Genomic DNA, 22,606 nt, shown 5'->3' with positions numbered 1-22,606 from the left:
GTAATTGACTTCTATTCATTTTACATCAAATTAAAACTTTGGGTGTAAGATTTGGATAATTATTTATTAAAAGCTAGACATTTTAAATGAGAATAAGAAAGAAAAGTATGTCTTTGTGCCCCCTTTTCCCTGTTAATGCCCTATCGGCCCCCCTGGCTAAACTTTGCTAGATCCGCCCCTGCACAGTTACCAGCGTCAGCTGCGTAGAAAAAGATCCTCGAGTAGAAATTAATATTAAATACATTCTAACAACAGCTGATCAAGCTTAAACGTGCTGCTGTTGTTCAGCCGCTGGTTTCCTCTTTCTGGTGCAAAGTGGGCCAAAAACAAAGAAGAGAGACGGAGTCCCGACAGAAAAGCCGATCAGCTGATCATTAAGCATTTTCATGATTGAAGTAGCAGCGAGAAGAGGCAGTCGCTTGTTAAGCGTAACGCAGGAATGCTTTACAAACATTCAGAGATGGACTTACACGCTTGCTTTACTTCTCTCGGGATAACTTTGTCGGAGATGAAATGCCGGGTTGCTAGCGAAGCTCCACATGCTATCCAGACCACCGACAGGTCCCGCATGCCACAGCCGCTCTATCACGTGATGCATACTGCTCCAAGTGCTAACGTTCTGAGGTGAGTTACAGCGTGTTGCAAGTTTTGTGAGGTGCTTTCGTGATATTTAATGGATCGGATTACATTTTTTATTTTTCTCCGATATCCGATCCAGTAATTTAGGTCAGTATCGAACCGATACCGATACGTAATATCGGATCGGTCCATCTCTAGTTGCAACGCTTCCTAGGCTTCGCCAACTTCTACAGGAGGTTTATACGGGACTTCAGCAGAATTGCCTTACCATTAACCCAGTTATCCTCTCCCAAGATTGTTTTCCAGTGGAATGACGCCGCCCAATCAGCCTTTCAGGAGTGCAAGAAATGGTTTGCCTCAGCACCCATCCTGTTCCAGCCTGACACTACTCTTCGGTTTGTGGTAGAGGTCGACGCATCTGATTCGGGGGTGGGGGCCGTCGTCTCCCAACAGAAGGAAGGTAAGCTGCACCCCATGCCTTTTTCTCCCGTCGTCTCACCCCTGCAGAACATAACTACGATGTTGGCCGAGAGCTGTTGGCGATCAAGCTCGTCTTAGAAGAGTGGCGGCATTGGCTGGAGGGCACCACTCAACCCTTCGTTGTCTGGACAGATCACAAAAACTTGGCCTACCTCCAATCAGCGAAACGTCTCAATGCTCGACAAGCCAGGTGGGCTCTATTTTTCACTCGCTTTCACTTCTCAATCAGACCCGGTTCCCAGAACGTCAAGCCTGACGACCTCTCCCGTTAGTTCTCCGCTGCTGAAGACAAGGCACATCCTGGCCCCATCCTGCCGGCAACCTGTACTTTTTTTCTTTGCCTGTCCCATTTGGTTCTTTAGCCGTCAGAATTGTTGTCTGAAGGCCAACAAGGATACCCAATGGATTTACTTTACCAAGTGGATCATCACGGCCTTGCGGTATTGGTGCATTTGATTGAACTTGTTATTATTCATTTTATTTTATTTTATTTTCAGTTGTTACAGACGGGACAGACATGACTGGGGGAAAGGAAAGGGAGAAAGGAAGATGAAGGAAAAGAAAAACAGTGGGGAAGAGGGACCGTGAGAAAGGGCACTTAAAAAGAGAAAGAAAAAAAATCTCCTCGATCACCTGTTGAGAGAAAAAGAAAAGGAAACAAGCAACATAATAAACACAGCACCACGCATTAAATACTAAATATTGAATGTTGTTGTGCAGCACACAGGACCGACAGCGCACAATGTGTTTTGAGGTAGCAGCTAAGAAAGGTGTAGTTTATGTCTATGAACAGTGAACACCCGTGTGCACACCTGTGTGGATCAGCGTGCTTGTATTCAAAAGGTTTCCCCATGTAGCGGTCTGCTAGAGGGTGTAGGGAGCCATGGATGTCTAAGTTGTGGAATAAAATTGAGGCACAGGTGGCCAGAAGGGGACAGAGGAAGCGGGGGGGGGGATGCCTCCCCTGCACCCTGGTGACACACCTGCATCCCAGGGCCCTACTTGTGTGGGTGGGTGTGGTGGAGCGGGAAGAGGGAGGCAGTTGGGGATGGGGAGGAAAAGAATTGAGGGGCAACAAGCCCTAATTTAATTCAACTTGACTGAGGTTAAATTTGTTTTTTATTATGGATTTAATTTGTTGATATTCTAAAAATCTTTTCTTGTTGATCCCATATTGTATAACTAGTCTGTTAAACGGAATAAAGTCTGTTCCTTCTAATATATTGTCATGTACCGAATGGTGTGCCCCAATGGTGCCTGTCTTGAAGAAGACCACAGCAAAGGCCAGGATCTGCGTTGATCTGACAAAACTGAATAAGTCTGTCAAAAGAGAGCGCTATATCTTGCCTACCACTGAGGAAACGATGTCCAGGTTGAGTGGGGCAACGGTCTTCTCCTCGCTGGATGCAGCCAGTGGATTTTGGCAGATCCCATTGCATCACGAGAGTTGCAAACTAACGACATTCATCACGCCATTTGGCAGGTATTGCTTTAAGAGGCTGCCCTTTGGGATAACGAGTGCACCAGAGATCTTTCAGCGAAAGATGTTGGAGACCTTAGAGGGGCTCGAAGGTGTGGAGGTCTTTATGGATGACATCCTGGTCTATGGGGCCACCATGGAACAACACGACACCCGACTTGAGAAGGTGCTGCAGCGCATTGAGCTAGCAGGATTGAAGCTCAACCGAGAGAAGTGCTCCTTCAGACAGAGCCAGCTTCGCTTCCTAGGGCACCTGATCGACCATTCTGGGGTCAGGCCAGACCCTGAGAAAGTGAGCGCCATTCTTCAGCTGCCATCACCAGAAAATGTGCAAGAGCTTAAACGGATCCTAGGAATGGTTAATTACCTGGGCAGATATATTCCTGCTCTTGCCACAATATGCCAGCCACTGTACGAGTTGCTTAAAAGCAAAAACAGTTGGACCTGGGATCACCCACAGCAGGCAGCCTTCGAGAACATAAAGAGAGCGCTTACATCAGCACCCGTTCTCGCCTTCTATGATGTCAACAGACTCACAGCCGTATCTGCCGACGCCAGTAGCTACGTGCTTGGGGCTGTGCTGCTTCAGCTTCATGGCGCAGAGTGGAAACCTGTTGCCTACTGCTCTAGACGCCTCACGGAGGCTGAAACACGCTACGCACAAATCGAAAAGGAGTGTTTGGCAAGTGTTTGGGCCTGCGAGAAGTTTGATAAGTATCTATGTGGCTTAGATCGCTTCAGGTTTGAGACCGACCATAGACCTTTGGTACCCCTGGTCAATAGCCGGGACCTTGACAATGTTCCATTGAGGTGTCAACGCCTCCTGATGAGGCTCATGAGGTACAAGCCGGAGGCCGTCTATGTCCCTGGCAAAACGCTTGTCATCGCCGACACGCTGTCACGGAGTCCACAGACTTGGGCTGAGGATGACACTAGCACTCACAGTGAAGTGGACTGCTACATAGCCACCGTGTTACAGGGCATTCCAGCGTCCCCAAGCCGAATGGAAAGCATTAAAGCAGCCACTGCAACGGACGTTGAACTACAGACCGTCATTACGTACATTCGCAGGGGTTGGCCTGCACACGGAGCTAGTGTGCCATTGAACATTAAAGCGTACATGAAAGTGAAAAACGAGCTATCAGAGGCTGACGGCCTGGTTATACGAGGCTACAGAATTGCCATTCCAAAGTCGCAGAGAACAGCCATTCTACACAAACTACATGAAGGGCACCAAGGCCTCACCAAGTGCAGGGATAGGGCTAATTCATCTGTGTGGTGGCCGGGGCTCTCCACTGAGTTAAAGAATGTAGTGCTGCAGTGCCACACATGTCTGGCCCAGAGGCCAACACAGACAAAGGAGCCGCTCATCCCCACACCTTTGCCAGATCGTCCATGGCAAAGGATAGCCCTGGATCTCTGTGAACACAACCGGAATAATTACCTCGTTGTGTCGGACTACTACTCACGTTTTCTGGAAATACTTCACCTACCATCCACGACCAGCGGCCAAGTTGTTCAGAAACTGAAGTCGACCTTTGCTAGGTTTGGGATCCCTGACGTGGTGGTGAGTGACAATGGCCCTCAGTTCTCCAGCTCTGAGTTCCAGGCCTTAGCGAGAGAGATGGATTTCACCCACATAACGTCTAGTCCCCACCACCCACAGGGAAATGGTCACGCGGAGAGGGCAGTACAGACTGCAAAGAAAATCCTCCGGCACGACGACCCACTGATGGCACTAATGTGCTTTAGGTCTACTCCCTGTGCCACTACAGGCTTCAGCCCAGCGGAACTTCTTATGGGGAGGAGGATCAGGACGACCCTGCCTACCTTGGAGAAGAATCTTCGACCTAAATGGCCAAACAAAAGAGAAGTTAAACGAAGGGATGCTGGTCAGAAGGCCAAGCAGGCGTTCTACTTCGACCGCCGCCATGGTGCTAGGCCCCTACCTCCACTTCATCCAGGGGATGCTGTCCTAACTAAGCTGGACCAGGAGAAGGCTTGGACAACACCGGCCATCATCTCCAAGGAGAGCGTCACTCCGAGGTCCTATCTCGTTGCCACACCCCAAGGTGCGATGCTGCGACGGAACCGCCGCCATCTCCGCCTCGAACCTTCTCCACGGGCTATGCCACAACCCCTTCCAACACCCACTGTGGACGCTGAGGAGCCGCCACCTCAGTGCACTGGTGCGTCCACTCCAGAGACCCCACATTTGGCCCCTAGTCTTGCCCCAACGCTCGCACCCACTCACGCTGACGTACCGACTCTGCTACGCACGAGGTGCGGCCGGGTACGTAAGCCAGTCAGCAGGCTGGATCTATAGACATTGGGGTGATGGGACAGAAGGAAGGACTGGGGAGTGGGAATGTTGTATTGTTGCTGTTTTGCACTTATGTTTTCAGCTGCAACCAATACTGCTGTTACCTGGTTGAGTTAATTACCTTAAAAGTTTGCCATGTTTCATGGGTCCTGTTTTGTGGACACTGCCCTTCAGGCTGACAGTACGCCATTTGTGCTCGACCATAAGAGAACCGCCCAGAGGCTATTATAGTGTCGCATGTTATCATTGTGTCATTGCTGTTCTATTTGGGGTTTGTTATTGGACATAACATGAAAAGGGGGGAGATGTCATGTACTGGGCTTTACAGCTTTACGCCACTAGGACCTGCTCTGCGGCAGGGGGCTGTCTATATCCTGTTCTATGTCTTAGCTGACACACACGTTGTTGAGCTGTTATAACCCCTGCTGGATGCACGTTCAATAAAGCAGCGTCACAAGAAAGCAACCAAGTGGTCATTCTACATATATGTTTCAAGTATTTAATTCCTTCACAACTCCAATCTGGAAAATTAATCATATTGTTTTGTAATATGTCAGGGTTGTTCCAGATACATATGTATGTATGTATCTGTTTGACGTTGAAGGGGCGTCATTAAATTCAAACCCTGATGGTATAAAATATCTGCTTATGCTTTGATTAGTCGAAGATCAATTGCTGTCTGCGTACGGTGGTGATCTTCCCACGCGTGTGTTCATTAAAATCAATTGTTTGACGAAGCTCTTCTGGACCATGGTTGTTTTTACTCTCCTCCTCAATATTTGAACCCTTAACAATGCCCTCTGCAGCTCTCCACCTTCCCTGAAAAGATGTCTTTTTTGTACACTTATGCAATTAATAAGGGGACGCAAGAACTCTCTAATGTTGGTCGATAATGTTGACAGATAATTGGAGATGACAAAATCTGCTCTACACAACTGCTCTGTAATCAGAATTTCTGTGTTTTGTTCAACAATTAAATCCTCCACAAAGACTTTTATTTATAGAGCCTCAATTTTATTGTCACAAAGAGACGGAGAATGGTTGTTCCCCTTTAGCACTCGGTTCTGGAGTTTACCCTTTACAGCATCCAGGCCTGACATTAATTGTTTACCGCTGTGAGGTGGCACAAAATCTGAATGCTGCTGAGTTTAGATGTGTGAACTGCTGTGGCGCTAAATGACAGAACACTCACTAAACTTATGAGATGCGTCTTCTGTGTGTAATCGAGAGCTCGAAGTCTCGAACTCTCTTTTATTTCTGCTTCTTTTTTTCAGTCTTTCTCAGATTTATTTCTTTTGTCTAGTCTGTCTGGCTCTCCTCTCATTTCTTCTTGTCATGTCTCCACACGTTCATACATGCACAGTAAAGCCTTTCTACAGTTCTGCACAAAAGTCTGTGTTCAGTGGTGAGATGCACCCATCGGCCCCTGCTGACACCTCTGTACTGGTGATATACATCACACCACTACAATGTAACCTACTATAATAATGCTGTTGACATGTGGTCACTCTACAGGACATGCTGACATAGTTAACACATATGTGTGCTCCTGCTCAGAGGTAAACCAGGGCAGCTATATTTTTCCATAAAGCTAGATTTAATCTAGGCCGTTAACTTTTAATGTTAGCATCTTGGTGAATTTTAAAGCACAGAGGCTTTCGTTTCTGAGAAAACATTTTCTGCTGTTTGACAGCTCAGTACACCCCCCTTGTGTTCAAGTCACAGACCACTGCCTTTCCCCAGATTTACATTTCACCTTACATTTGCACAGCCTACTTTACCTACTCATTGAATAATGAGTCTACCCTTCTCTTATCCCCGTTTACACTGAAACAATACATGAAAAACCTTTCACTGAGACTCTGGATAGGACTTTTGTGAAATTGCATCATGTGTGTGATGGTTTATAAGCTAAGTTGTATAAAAAATAAAAATTAAAACCACCTGAAGCTGCATCGCTGTATCACTTCTTTAGTAAAAGTTCATGCAAAACCATAGAGAGAGGCTGTGCCCTGAAACGAGGCGCCATCTGGTGGTTAAAAGTGGGTCTCAGGCTCAGAAAGGCCCCTGCAAGATTCTGGGTGGAGGCTGGACCTTTAGACAGACAGGCTGTGTGTGAGTCCTCTGCTGCAGTCCAGGCTGAAACAGTGGACACTTTCATTTGTCATGTCTGCGAGGTTTGTATTTTTATTTACTGACTGAAGATTAGTTTGTTTACGTTGTTGCACAGGCAGCTGAATACAGGTCAGAACTTTGCTGCTTTTCCCATCTGTAAAAAATGTTTTCACATCTGTTATGTGCAGGTTGTTCTGTGGATTTCTGCTCCTTGCAGTGTTCCTCAGTGGACTGAATGGATCAAGGTACAGTGGTATAAACCAAACTCTGCTGATGTTTCCTCTATTTGCGTGTGCATGCGTCAGATGTTTGCATAGCCTGTCTGACACTTTCTATAACAGACCAGCTGTAAACCAGGAGCTCTCCACTATTTTCAATGAGCTGTGGAGTTTGGATGTGAATCGCATGACACCTGGGATAGACTACATGATCTCTGTTCAGGTGAGAAATCTTTTCTAGTTTATTTAGTGCCTGCTATGTCTTGTGTTTGTACAAAGACGTGTTCTGTGTTTGAATTGCCTAGGGTAGAGCAAGCTTTGTAAGTCAGGGCAGCCACACGGTGCAGGATCACGCCTCGCAGCCGCTCTTCTCCAACGTTAATGAGAGCAAACTGAGAAATATAACCACTTTCTCTAGTAAGTGTGTAGTTGTGAGCACTCTGAGCTTAAACATTCAGATCGTGTTTGCAGTCATCACTGTAATAAATGGGATTTCTGGGCTCGCAGGCTTTATGACACTGCTGGACAACTATGAGCGGTCTACTGGCGTGACGGAACAAGTCACCACAGAGGAGCTCACAGAGATGGATCTCTTCTTGGACGCCGTCTTAGAGACAAAAGTCATGAAGGTATGCGTCACAACAAGCTCTGTCGAGCAGAAAGTTTACATTTGAGCACTTTAGTTACTCCATTCTGTTGGAGAAACCTGGTAGTTTCAGTCTGAATGTCTCCTCACAGCAACAAGAGAATTGTTTTTGGTATTGCACAACTTTCTATTGTTTCCTACAGTTCATGGTTTTGAGGCTGCAGCTGAACTCTAGAGGGAGTTTTATGTTCTTCCTGTTGCACTGCTGCTCTGCACACATTACTTCAAGACATTACAGAGGCAAAATAACATCTGTGTGCAGCTGTGGAATGTCGCTCTGGCCTCAGCAGTCTCCCAGAAGGGGATCACTGCAGGAATGTGGACATGATGTACTTTTTGTAGGTGGAAGAAACCCCACGCTTTTCAGTGATCTCAGCGGGGACACATGAGACAAATTCCTCACAATAACCCCTCCAACAGCGGAGATGCTGTGCTTTTCTCTTCAGAAATAGCACAGCATCTCCTCCTCTCCTCTGACTCTGGGCACACTCAGGTTTGCAACCATGAAGAAGCCAGAAAGAAAATGGAGGAGGATGTCAGATATTAGAGGATTTCTTTTCACAAAGTTTAAATGAGAAAACAAAAAAAAAAGAATCTTTAATAACACAGCTAAAGACAATATGATTCACAGAATCCTCGCAGAACAGAACACAGATAGGTGAGGTGCACAAAGTTTATTATCATCCCCAGCCAGTTGTGGCTTCCCCGCCCAGAGCCTGGTTCCTTGGGAGGTTTCTTCCCACTTAAAGGGCTTTTTTCCCTGTAGCCAAGTGATTGCTTACAGTGGTATTGTTCTGTAGGGTCTTTCCAGCCTTCCATCTTCTTTTGCTTATCCAGGGCCGGGTCATGGGGGCAGCAGCCCAAGCAGAGTCAAGTCCAAGCAGACCTCCCTCTTCCCAGCCACCTCCTCCAGCTTGTTCGGGGGAACATCAAGGTGTTCCCAGGCCAGCTGAGAGATATAATCTCTCCAGCGTGTCCTGGGTCTGCCATGGGGCCTCCTCCCAGTGGGACATGCCCGGAACGCCTCACCCAGGAGGCGCCCAGGCATCCTTGTCAGATGCCCGAACCACCTAAACTGGCTACTTTCAATGTGAAGGAGCAGTGGCTCTACTCTGAGCAGCGAGTAGCCAATTTCTTAAAGATGGGAACCACTACCCCGGTCTGCCAATCCAGGGGTACTGTCCCTGACCTCCACGCAACATGGTAGAGGCATGTCAACCAAGACAGGGTCTTTACCTTACAATATTCAACCTCTTCAGGTGACTGGTGTTGTGATTTAGTGCTATAAAAATGTATTTGAATCGAATCTTGCTCACTTTAGGGGCCGCTTCCATCTCACCCAATCTCTAAAATCTTCTTCTGTCACACCAACCCTCTGCATGTCCTCCTTCACTACATCAGTGAACTTTTTCTGCCTTCTCTAAATCTTCAGCATCAGTTTTTCCAACATATCCTATCCTATAGTATTCCTCCTCTGGACATGTCCAAATCATCTCAACCTGCTCAACCTGAGTTGTCCCCCCTGATGTACTCATTTGTAATCTTCTCCATCCATGGTGGCAGTGCCACCATCTCCAAATCATACATCACAGCAGGTCTCGCTGCCATCTTGTAAACCTTCCCTTTCTCTCTTGCTGCTGTCACAAATCACCCTGACACTCAACTCCACCCTCCCTGCACCCTGTTCTTAAACACATGAAACTTGCACCACTGGATGAACCAGATGACTGCAGGTAACATTTGGACAAAAAGTCTCATGACTCCATCTTTAGGGCTTAGTTAAATTAAATATTTAATAAGTTAATTTAACAATTAAAGACATATTCATCCAAAAGACACTCTTATAAAGTAGATTAAATATAGTGTTGACATAACATCTAGAGGTATGATTTGTTTTTTTAAAGAGTTAAATGTTGTAATTACATGAACAAAAGTGCTTTATTTCCAAGATGGCATCAGGGTTAAGATAAGATAAGATAACCTTTATTAGTCCCACACGTGGGAAATTTGTTTTGTCACAGCAGGAAGTGGACAGTGCAAAAGTTATGAGGCAAAAATTAGAATACAATAAGAATAAATACAGTACACAACTGTACAGAATAGAATAAAATAAAATACTATATACAGTAGAATAAAATAAAATAAATATACAATAAGATAAAAATAGAATACAAATACAAATACTATATACAACTGAGTAAAAATACAACGATGACAGAAAGGATTATTGCACTTAGTATTATTGCATATGTATGGATGTGTGTGCTTGATCAGTTAAAGTCTTTATTATGGAGTCTGACAGCAGTGGGGAGGAAAGACCTGCGAAATCTCTCCGTCCCACACCGTGGGTGCCGCAGTCTCCCACTGAAGGAGCTGCTCAGTGCTGTCACAGTCTGCTGCATGGGGTGGGAGACGTTGTCCAACAGGGATGACAGCTTAGCCGCCGTTCTCCTGTCACTCACCACCTCCACTGGGTCCAGAGGGCATCCTAGAACAGAGCTGGCCCTTCGGATCACCCTGTTCAGTCTCTTCCTGTCCCCAGCAGAGATGCTGCCGCCCCAGCAGACCACGCCATAAAAGATAGCAGAAGCCACCACAGAGTCATAGAAGGTCTTCAGGAGTGGGCCCTCCACTCCAAACGACCTGAGTCTCCGCAGCAGGTACAGCCTGCTCTGCCCTTTCCTGTAGAGGGCGTCTGAGTTATGAGTCCAGTCCAGTCTATTGTTCAGATGAACACCAAGGTACCTGTAGCTGTCCACAGCCTCAATGTCCATACCCTGGATGTTCAGTGGTTGCAGTGGAGAATGCTTGTGCCTGCGGAAGTCTACCACCAGTTCCTTGGTTTTACTGGCGTTGATCTGGAGGTAGTTCAGCTGGCACCAGTCCACAAAGTCTTGGGTCAGACCTCTGTACTCCTTGTCGTCCCCATCAGTGATGAGGCCGACTATTGCAGAGTCATCAGAGAACTTCTGCAGGAAGCACTGGGTGGAATTGTGGGAGAAGTCTGCAGTGTAGATGGTGAAGAGGAACGGAGCCAGAACCGTTCCCTGTGGGGCCCCCGTACTGCAGACGACCCTGTCCGACACACAGCCCTGAGTCCTCACATACTGTGGTCGGTCGGTGAGGTAGTCCAGGATCCAGGTAGTGAGGTGATGGTCCACTCCAGAGTTCACCAGCTTGTCCTTTAGAACCGAGGGAAGAATGGTGTTGAAGGCACTGGAGAAATCAAAGAACATGATTCTCACAGTGCTCCAGTGGTCTCCAGGTGAGCGAGGGAACGATGTAGGAGGTGAATGACGGCATCATCCGCTCCAATGCCAGGCTGGTAGGCAAACTGAAGTGGGTCCAGTGATGAGCTTATTAGGCGCCGAAGCTGAGCCAGGACCAACCGCTCCAGGGTCTTCATCAGGTGGGATGTCAGAGCCACCGGCCTGTAGCTGTTGAGGCCCTTGGGGCGTGAAGTCTTTGGCACTGGTACAACACAGGAGGTTTTCCAGAGCTGTGGGACTCTTCCCAACCTCAGGCTCAGGTTGAAGAGGTGCTCCATCACCCCACACAGTTGGTCCGCGCAGGACCTGACGACCCTCGAGCTGATGCCATCTGGACCCGCTGCCTTCTTGCCATTAATCCTCCTCAGTTCCCTCCTAACCTGGGTGGTTGAGAGAGACAGGCTGGAGCCTTGTGTTGAGTGTGTATTGGATGCTGTTGTTGGGGGTGGGGGGGAGTGAGCAGGGTGAATAGAGGAGGTTTTAACACCTTTTACGTTTTATAATTATTTTAGGTGTAAAAGCTCAAAATAATGACATAAATACATCTGTTCATGTTATTATCACAATAATATTATTATTATTATGGCAAGTCAAGTTTGGATTCATAAATATCATCAATGATGTTTCTCCACAGCGGGCTCATCAATACCTGGTGAGAAAAGGTCAATCCAGCTCTGACTTGAGGCTTTTCAAGAAACAGCTCAACTTGATCTGGTTCCACCTCTACCACAGGCAGAGAAACACAGGGTGAGATCTCCTCCTGCCAACCATCCCGCTTTAACTGTGTCCAGTTGTTAAATTCATCCATGAGATTCTGCAACACTATAATTTAATATGCATTTCTTTGGTAAGAAGTATGTGTGTTTCTGTTCTTAAATTGATCATCACCAGCCTGGACTCCAGTGGATTTGAACATGTGTTTGTTGGCGAGACAAAATCAGGAACAGGAATCATTGGTTTTCACAACTGGGTCCAGTTCTACCTGCAAGAGAAAAACCAACACTTGGACTACAAAGGATATAAAGCCAGGGAGCATGATTTGGTAAGAATAACAGTTCACCAGACAGAAGAGATTCATTTCGTTCGCTGGTAACATAACCATTAATGTTCATGCTTTTGTCACAGCCTGATCAAGATGACCACGTTCTCAACCTCCAGTTCAGCTGGCACGGTGTGGTGAAGCCCGTTGGCAGTGCCTTCATCGGCACCAGCCCCGAGTTTGAGATGGCCGTCTTCACCATCGTCTTCCTCATGAACACGGAGAGAAGCACCACAGTTGTGGTCAACATTGACCAGTGTCAGATGGAGCTGGTGGTGATCAGACACGGGCGCTCACTCGGGACGGCGTACCCCAAACTGCTCAGCAGCAACGGCAGACATGTCAGGCAGCACGCGCACTGATGTGATCCATCATTTTATTCACTTCTGATAAAAACTAATCTTTGTTCAGCAATACGTGGCCTCATTGATAAGGAACTGACCTGCCTAATGTACTGCAAAGGACATTTACATGTATTTCAAGATCACTGTGACCTCAGTAGCTTTCAATAAAATGTTACTTTGGAGTTCAACATTTTTATTTTGCACAGGTTTTTTTTTTTAGAAAACAAGTCTTTCTAGGCATTTACATTTATTCAATGTAATATATATAGAACATAGAACTGTGGCATGACCCTTGTGGGGACAGTAAAAGCGAACAAAAGCGAGATCCCGCAAGTGATGAAAAGTAAAGAAAATCATGTGTCCTTCCTCCCTGATGAGGCTTCAAAAAAGAAGGTTGTCCTGCTCCTGTCATCCATGCACATACAACCAAGCATAGGACCCACTGAAAACCTGAAATTATTGGATTTTAAAACCAAGCAAAGGTGGTGTTGATACTTTTAACCAGATGTGCACTCATATGGCTGTGGAAGAAAAAACAAGAAATGGCCCCTTTGCGTCTTCTATGGCATGATCATTGTTGGTGTGAACTCGTGGATCATTCACAATAAGAATGCAGTGAAGAGAGGTGACAACCAAATGCAGAGGAGGCATTATATGCAGGCTTTGGCACCGGCACTTATCAAACCATTGGCAGAGGCTTCCCTCTTCAAATCTGACACGTCAACTCACAGTCCTGATCTGTAGCATCCTCGACATCCCTACCCTTGTCACTCTTGCAGGTAAGGCAGGACCAGCAGTAGAAGAAAGTAGTATTCCCTTAGTGAGGTGTGCTGACTGCCCCGCAGGCTTGGACAGGAAGTGTGTCCATGCCATTATTACCCTGCGTGTACTGACAGCATGTAAGGAATGGCTAAGTAAGAGTGGTCCTAGAATTTGCATGTTATCCTTATTTAGGGCAGTGCTTATGGATAAATATCACAAAGTGGTGATTACCAGGGGAATTCATAGGGTGAAGAAAATATTTTAGTCAATTGATCATTTTCACCCACTCAAAAATGCCATTTCTTGTTTCTCTCTCCTGCAGCTGTTCGCATGTAGAACAGCTGTGCCTTCACCAGGGAAGTCTCAAATGTCCCTGGAAGGGCAGGTCAAACCCCAACTTTCCAGTGTCATTATTTTTTGTTTAGGAATTTTTTATTCTCATATTCCTAATTTTTCATTAACTTTGGAGCATTTCTTTAGGGTCCCCCCATGACATTTGTTTTGTTAGACATGTTGAAAATACCACAGTTGAAAACAAAAGAAGACCACTCTAATTTTTTGTCATAATTTGATATATTTCTGATGTTAGTGATGGTGTTACTCTTTATAGTGACAGTGTTCTAGGGTTAAACATGACAGTGAGTTCAGCACACCGTTACTGTATACCCATTAGTTTCTCCCATACTTGAAACACATTTTAATCAAGAAGCATTAAAATTTATCAGAGTGTGTAAGGGCTGGTGTGTTCTGTTACCTTCAGGAGGGCAACAACTTCCATTTTTCCAGTTAAAAAGGGAAAACAAACAAATAAACAGCAAGTTTGTTTTTATTCATAAATCATGGAAAACTATTTGCACTGGGTGCATGTTTATGCACGGTCTCCAAATTGAACACTAGAAAAAACAATATGTCAGAAATGACAAACTGGGATATGGAACGCCAGGACTGCCATAATGAATTAATTAAATACACCATTAAATAATTAATTAAATGTGTCAATAATTAATTAAAATTGGAATTAATTAATTAAATAAATAGTTATGACACATGTAATTAATTAATTATTGACACATTTAATTAATTATTTATGTATTTCACATTTTAATTAATTATTGACACATTTAATTAATTAATTATTGACACATTTAATTAATTATTTATGTATTTCACATTTTAATTAATTATTGACACATTTAATTAATTATTGACACATTTAATTAATTATTTAATGATATATTTATTTATTTCATTTTGGCAGTCCTGACGCCTGGCTCTCGTCATGAAATAATTTTATCTGTCAGCCTCACCCATCAAACTCAGGGGGCGGGGTTAACGCTGCCCATGCAGCTTCTCTAACATTTGATTGGTTGCCGTGCAAAGTAAGTCAAAACAGGTCGATCCTAGATAATCGATTGCTTGTGTAGACTTGGGGCAGCCAGTTATCCCAGAATGCAGATCAAATCACAAGCAGCAATGGTGGTGGTGTACTTTTAAAATACCCCGTTTTTCTGTCACCAGCTACACTTTTAACAGTGTTTTAGCCGCGAATGTCGCGCCGTATGTCTGGTCAGGTTGTCAACATAGAACATGTTTGCAAAAGTGCTCAGATGTTTTCAGAGATTTCACTAGCTCTGCTAACAGTTAGCATGCAGAGCGCACCGAGGGGGTACATTAACCGGTTTGTTTACATATTCCACTCTCCGTGTTCCACATGTTGCATTCGCAGATTCTCATTTTCACCGAACGATCGTCTCTTTCCGCCTGGTCTTGTGTCTCTGTGCTTCTGTAACATAAAGAACGAGCTGACATTTTTCTCACGAAACCAGCGATCAGCTCAGCAGACCCTCAGTTTACCTGCATGCATCCTCCTCCTCATCTGTCAGCTGTTTAACACCTGCTGCTAATTCAAGAAACACGCCTAGTTACCTGGTGATAGTCACAGTTTAACTGGGCAGCCGGTGCTCGATATAACGCAATGTCAGCGCATTTTTCTGCACAAGATAAGTAAATATAGTATTTTCCCCGAGCGCAGAGCTGCTGGAGCTTGTTTCCTTACAGAGCACTTTATAGGCGAACAGCTTCATCAGCGGCTGATGTCCAATCACCAGCACACAGCTTTCAAACCTCAGCTGAGTTTTAGCTCTCAGTGGTTAAACGCTGGACTTCATTCACTCAGGTTCTGTCTGTCGGGTCACGTTTACTTCGCTGTTTTATTTACAACTGAGCAAATCGGTTTGGCTGAGGTTAAAGTTACGTTTCATAACTGCATAGTTTCACTGACGTTTAATGGTTCACTGGCACATGTGTTAGACTGAACTATCATCTAAATATCATCTGTTTTTTAATAGTTATTCAACTGTATTCTAAGCACCAGCTGTCTGTTAGAATGTGATTTTTTTCTCTCTCTGTTGGCAGACGTATAAAAATGCGCAGGAAAATCTGACGTGCATGGCGAACTTCACCGACGATATTTAGGGAGGAATAAACACACATCAAACATAAATGAACCATTTGCCTGTCTCCATAATTGAGAGCATTTTCTCTTCTTATGTCAACACTCTCTCTCTCTCTCTCTCTTTTTTTTTTTTTTTTTTTTTTTTGCTTTTTCGGTCATGTTATGTTTACCTGTCAAAGGCTTGTTACAAACTATGAAACACATTGTGCAGACTTCTGGATGTTAGAAGAAAACTAATACCGCTCATGAATGAGACTAAAGGCAGGAAGGTGTCCTTTAAAACTAAAAATGTTAATAGGACCTCCCTATTTATATCATAGTTTATGATATAGCACGTGTATTTCAGTAATAGCCTGCTGAGGCCACTATACGTGCTGGCCTCATATCAAATGTGAAGGCAGACTGAGTCTATGTTTGACGTTTGTTTATATCTAATCTTCCTTTTCAAACATTTAAACAGCAGCGAGTCTGCAGCTGAGGGAACACAAATTCAAATTGTCGGAACAGGTTTGCTCGTTTCTTGGATTCATTTGGTGATTTATTAAATGTATAACTGTTATTCTAATCTGCTGCTGAGTCTCTTACACTTTTCTTTATGCTGTATATTTTCACGTCTCTGGAATAGTTGGCAGTTAGATAGTCAGCTGGGAAACTTTGTGTTAACTCATGGAGCTGAGGATATCGTGGATATGCTGACCTCGCTGCGTGGTGTACAGAGCGAGGTCAGCATGATTAATATTCACAATAAAAATATTAGCCGAACATCATGAAGTCTGTATGTGTTTCATAGTGTCGAACAACCTTTGTACAGTTAAAGCCAGCAGTTACTACATGACGGAAACACCAACGTTATCTCTTTTATGTGTTTATACAGGTCACGCTGATTACTGAACAAAAACCCAAAGATCAGATGTTAAACAGATTTATTTGCTCTCTCTCCTCCTTAAACATGTTTTTAATGTTAGTTATAATTCAGAATTGGCGACTGAAACACGTAGGACACATAAGAACATCAGGAAATAAAACACCGATAAATATAACCTCAGTAAAAGAAGTCAGCGGGGGTTACTACAGCTGTGTACCGGGGCCTGCGCTTTGTCGGTGGGATTGCTTGCGAGGCGAGCGGGTCTATCCCACGCTTTGCCGTGAGACTGGGACGACATCTCCGAAATCATCGAAACACTTTTGCAAAGAGGCTGTATCTTGACAAACCGACCAGACACATGAAGATTAAACCACTACATTCTCGGCTAAAAAAATATTAAAACGGTATTTGGTAACACACAAACAGGGTTTTTCAAAGCTCAGTTCTGTTAGCTTCCACATGCCGGTTGTTGTGTGCTAGAAACAATGGCCACCAGGCCAAAGCAATGGTTTTGACTCGATCAGCGTTAACCCCGCCCCCTGAGTTTGATGGGTGAGGCTGACAGATAAAATTATTTCATGATGAGAGCCAGGCGTCAGGACTGCCAAAATGAAATAAATAAATATATCATTAAATAATTAATTAAATGTGTCAATAATTAATTAAATGTGTCAATAATTAATTAAAATGTGAAATACATAAATAATTAATTAAATATGTCAATAATTAATTAATTAAATGTGTCAATAATTAATTAAAACGTGAAATACATAAATAATTAATTAAATGTGTCAATAATTAATTAATTACATATATCATAACTATTTATTTAATTAATTAATTCCAATTTTAATTAATTATTGCCACATTTAATTAATTATTTAATGGTGTATTTAATTAATTCATTATGGCAGTCCTGGCGTTCCATAGGTTTCTGGGCCCAAAGTGGTCTGCATTTAATAAAGCTGATGTGTTTTTATCATGTTTTAATGCTTTCTATCTTGTTCTATTTAATCTCAACAAGCCTCTAAAACAGTCAGTGATCACTGTTGGCTTCTCTCAGTTTTTATTAGGCTACTACTAATCATTTTAAAGCTCAGTTTTTAAACCCTTAAGATGTAACTACAGCCCAGCCCATGCAGCAGTATATTAATGACTAACCTCGTATTGTGGATGGATTATCTCAGTGGTTTTCCTGTTTGGTCCATTTACAGCATCCTGCCATGGGATTGCATTTGCCCCTAATCATTGGGAACCCTCACATTAACTTTTATCGAGTGGGAAAAAAGGTTTCCGTTCATTAGCGTTCCTCCTCCAGCTTTACTGTTTATGTTATGTTAATATAGCTTTGTTGCGCTAGCGATAACGTAGCACATCATTATATACCAGCTAGCCCAACCTCAGTAGCCCTACAAATGTCGCTGCTGTTTAGTTTTCTGTCTTCATTTATGTTGGAAGTGATAGCAGAGCTGTACGTTTTAATTTGTTTCATAAATTGCTCAGTCAGAACATGGTATATTATATTTAGATGGCCGCTAGCGAGCTAACTCCCTGCTAACTTCTAACTCCGTTAAATATCATAAATTGTGTTTTCATGGATGTCTGGATGTTAAACTTAATTGTTACACCTGGTAGAACAGCCACACTGATCATTTTATTACAGATGAGAGAATTTAGACAGTTTCTAACTCTCAGTAATGCTGCAGTGATCATTTGACTAAGGGACTTGCAGCGGAGTTTGGGCCCAGACATGGGCAATGACGTCAGACTTAAAGACCGGATAGGAAAACCCGGACATTTTTATCAATCTCAAAAATCACCCCAGACGCTCCGGATGGAACGTGAAAAGTGGACATGTCCGGGGAAAAGAGGACGGTTGGTCACCCTAATCAACTTACCTATGTCACTATACTTAAATATGTAGTATTCTAATACCTGGGAATACCTTAAACCTAGCTGTGGGCTGCACAGGGTTCTCAGGGAGAGCAATATTGAGAGACCAACAAAAGCACCACAAGAGAATAAGAAAACAATCCATAATGCAAAAACACACCAAAACATAACAACTCAAAATACTGGCTCAAACTGACCCAGAACCGTGACAGGTAAGGAGATGTCATTTCAGGACTTAAACCAGACTCTAAGAAATTGCTGTGTCTAATTTTGCGATGCTGCGAGTAACAAACTGGGTTCCATCTGGAGGTTGAAGAGGAACTCTCCCTCGCCAGGCCGACAGCCGTCTGTGCCACAGTTTATCTCATCTCAGTTTATCTCATCTCAGTTTATCTCATGGAGTGCAGGGCTAAATTTAAAATTATTAGATATTTAAGACAATGTATATATTCTTCTATGACAAAAAATACAAGTGTTCATTTAAGCAAATAAACAGAGCCGTAAGAGATGTTTTTCAGAAATTGTTGTCTTTATTTTGATTTGCAACTAACAAATTTTTTAAAAATTTGTAGTTTTTGTCGTGCTCTCTATTATGTGAACCCCTCACCTAATTTGTTGTGTTTTTTAACAAATTAAACCCTAACAATCAAATGATCCCCTGTGAGCAAGCACTAGGCACGGTGGAAAGGAAAAACTCCCTTTAAACAGGAAGAAACCTTTGACAGAACCAGGCTCAGGAAGGGGCAGCCATCTGTCGCGACTGGTTGGGGGGTGAGAGGCAAAAGAAAAGAAAAATGAGAGCACAAGTTAGCTAAATGTTGCGCACGTTGTCTAACATGAACAACGTATGGTTTTCTGGACTGTGGATGAAAAGCAGTCCATCATTACTAGTCTTTAAAAGGGACCTAATCCATCACCAAGGTGGCAATATGGCTCAAGGAGGCCATAGACAGAGTTAAATAGGCAATCACTGTTAAGCATTGAAAAGCCCCAGTAAGCTGCAGGTATAATAAGGCCTACTGCGGCAACACCTAAACCTATTTTAAGTAGGCGTTTGGCACCATGACGCCATGAACCACTAGTCGGAGCCACGTCAGGAGATGGTTCTGAGACAGGACAATCAAGCTCTTCAGGTTGAAGACCAAGATTCTCCTGTGTCGGGACCACATCAGGAGGTGGTTCCAAGGCAGGAAAAAAAAGCTCCTCGGGTTCAGGAGCAAGATTCTCCAGCTGCAGAGGTTCACCAGTGATGTTGTGAACAGCAGCTAATATTTCTTCTTCCTCCTCCCTTCTCAGCTCATCCTGAAGATTATTAATTATTTCTCTTTTCATTTTAAGATGTTCATAAAGTTCATCTATGAGATCTTCGTTATGAACAATCTTGAAATTTTGCTCTTTGACTTTTTCTTTCAGCCAAAATATTTGCAGTGTCAGACTTTCTGTTGTCTTTTCTTGATACTCAAGATTTTGTAAACGTTTCTTGAGATTTGTGTTCGCTGTTTTTAATTTGTTTATCTCAGCAGCAATGCTGCTGTTCTCCTTAAGGAGATATTCTTCCTTTTCCTGAAAGTCACAGTGCATCATTTGAACGGCTTTAACCTGTTCCTGCAATTTAGCCTCCAGAGATTCCACCTGTGACTGTTTGTCATCCAGAGCCTGTCTCACCCGACGCTGAAGAGTACAGATTTCTTTTTTCAGCTCAACTATCTGTTCAGTCTTGTGATCTATTTCTCTATTCTGTTTTTCTATTATCTCTTCTTTTTTTGATATTTTATGGTGAGCTTCTCCCACTTGGTGCTCAAGTCTCACTAACGCTTCCTTGAGATGTGCGTTCTCTTTCTTCTGTTCATTTCTCTCCCTTTCAATCTGAGACAACTCAGCAACAATGTTGCTGTTCTGCTCAAGCAGAGATGCTTCCTTTTCCTGAAATTCATGGAGCATCATCCGAAAGGTTCTAACCTCTGCTTGCAAATTTTTATTCTCTGCAACAATTAGAGCTTGGATGTTATCTGACTGTTGAGTCACTTCTTCAAGCTCAACCATGCTTTCCCTAAAGTGGACATTCCTGTCATGCACATCTGTACTCATTTGTTCACGCTCATTTTTAAAGCGATAGTAATTCTTTTTGTAATATTTCTTTTCGCGCTTTAGGGTGCTTAACTCCAACTGGAGTTCTTGTATTTTCATTTGAAGGTCCCTAGGCTCCGATATTTCTCTCTCCACTAACCCACATAGTTCGATTGATTCCGCTGGAATCGCTCTGTCAGACTGTGAATTATTGACTATTTCTCGTGACATTTCTTTAAAAGCTTAATGCAACGTGTCGAAAGAAAAATACGTGTGCTTAATTATTTAACTTTAAAATAGTCCCTTTCTGAAAGGTTTCTGGTTTGCTAAACACAACTCGCTGTTTCTGAAAATGTTCCAAGTAAAACTGTGTTTGCAACGGTGAAGAGGGGCTATTTATAGACTTTCGTGGCTGCGAATTTGACGTCAGCGCTCTTTGAGCCTTTGATCCTTTGATTCTTTGGAACGTGATGTCACAGCAGGGGGCGTGGCCAGGATTTTTGGTCGAGGCGTCACATTAGCAGGCCAAGCGTTTGCTGTATGGTCGGTCATATAGGGCTTCGGAGCGTGATGTCACGGGGGTGGGCGTGGAAAGGATTTTGGCCCGATTCACCATTTTGGGGGTCTAAGCTAGGAGCGATAGCATAGCCATGGTTCGTACTTGCTGTGTGCTCGGCTGCAATGTTCGATCTTACGACCGGCACGGGAATAAGGTTGGATTGTCTTTTTATGCTTTCCCAACCTGGAAGCGACATGAGGCAGCTCGTGTATCGATGTTACCAAACGAAGGCGTCTAGCCTGGATAGCAGCTGTGAGATGAGCTGACGTGCAGCTCTCTTCCATCTCCAAATATCTGTTGGTGCTCCAGACATTTTCATTCCGGTAAGTTCTAAATATGTTCATATCTCTCTTTATAGCCTATTAGTTTCATTTTCGATGCGCTCTGAGCTCATAGCAAATTAGAACAAACATCCTACTGAGTGATTTTGCAGAACTACCGTCTATTTATAGAGTTGCTAATTATTTGACATTATTGCAGCAAACCAGCCGATGAAATGGATGAAACATCATGACTGGTTTCCAGCGCTACACGAGGGACCTGCTTCAAACAAACCACCATGCCAATCAGATTACTTCTTCCATGTGAGGGTGAAGAGGTGACCCTTCTGGATAAGATGGTGAAGGTTTGCTGCGTTTGGTGAACAGTGTGATAATAAAACCAGAGAAGAATGAAACCTGCTCCTGTTAAATGTTCTTAAGTCTTGTGCTGTTATTTTTTTCAAAAGATACAGTAAATAAAGTAATGTTAGTAGTGGGTGATATCATGTAAACACTCATGATTTGGTGTAAACATTTTGTCATTTGTAAACTGTAAATGACATGGATTCTACACTATTACTGATGTGATGTTCTATAAAGTGGTTTTAATAAAAAAAAAAAAAGGCAAAATAACTTAGTTTCTTTATTCAACTTTTGAACAGTGGGACTCAGTCAGTACATATTCAGTAAATGCAAATTATTTACACAGCAGTGCACTACAGGCATACATCTAGACCCCTAGATAAAACATGATGGCATTATAGCAGTGACAACTCCTCCACAGTAGCAGGTGGGGTTTTCTTTTTTGAGGACGGCTCCTTTTACCTGTCACTACAGATGGTCTGTTTATGTTTTGATCAAGAGCCTTTTTTGGGCAGCTGAAGAGAAGTCGTCTATCTTATGGCCAACCTCTGGGTGTATCTTGGTATTATTACCAGGCAAAACCCAGTATGCAGGTTCATCTGTAACAGTCCTTGTGCCACGGATCAACACTGTTCCGTCTACTTTAGACAGAAGAGCAGCGACGTGGGTGCAGGTCTCTGCGACTCCGGCCATACAGGTGCAGCGGGCGGCTTCAACCTTCCCTGTGATGCTCACAGTGACCCATGGCTGCAATGCTGGTTCATTCAGTCTTAGAGTGCAGCACCTGAAACACACACAGACAAAGTTCATTTAAAGACAAGAACTATGAGCCAAGGCTGACACAAATGTGTTTAATCTACTTTATCATAAATGTAACAAAGTGTCAAGA

The 22,606-nt window shown here is 43.6% G+C and overlaps 1 protein-coding gene across 1 annotated transcript; it reads left to right on the top strand.

Moving 5' to 3' along the window:
• The first annotated feature begins 6,914 nt into the window (after positions 1-6,914).
• LOC101472411 (uridylate-specific endoribonuclease C) lies at positions 6,915-12,683 on the top strand. The gene is made up of 8 exons (XM_024803223.2): positions 6,915-7,039; positions 7,166-7,222; positions 7,319-7,418; positions 7,501-7,612; positions 7,703-7,824; positions 11,745-11,857; positions 12,002-12,152; positions 12,236-12,683. Exons 1-8 carry the CDS (start codon positions 7,029-7,031, stop codon positions 12,509-12,511), a joined length of 942 nt encoding a protein of 313 aa, XP_024658991.2. The 5' UTR covers positions 6,915-7,028; the 3' UTR covers positions 12,512-12,683.
• Positions 12,684-22,606: the final 9,923 nt, after the last annotated feature.

Source organism: Maylandia zebra, linkage group LG7 (genome assembly GCF_041146795.1).
Source record: "Maylandia zebra isolate NMK-2024a linkage group LG7, Mzebra_GT3a, whole genome shotgun sequence".
Classification (NCBI taxonomy): domain Eukaryota; kingdom Metazoa; phylum Chordata; class Actinopteri; order Cichliformes; family Cichlidae; genus Maylandia; species Maylandia zebra.
This window is presented reverse-complemented; position numbering and strand designations above follow the sequence as displayed.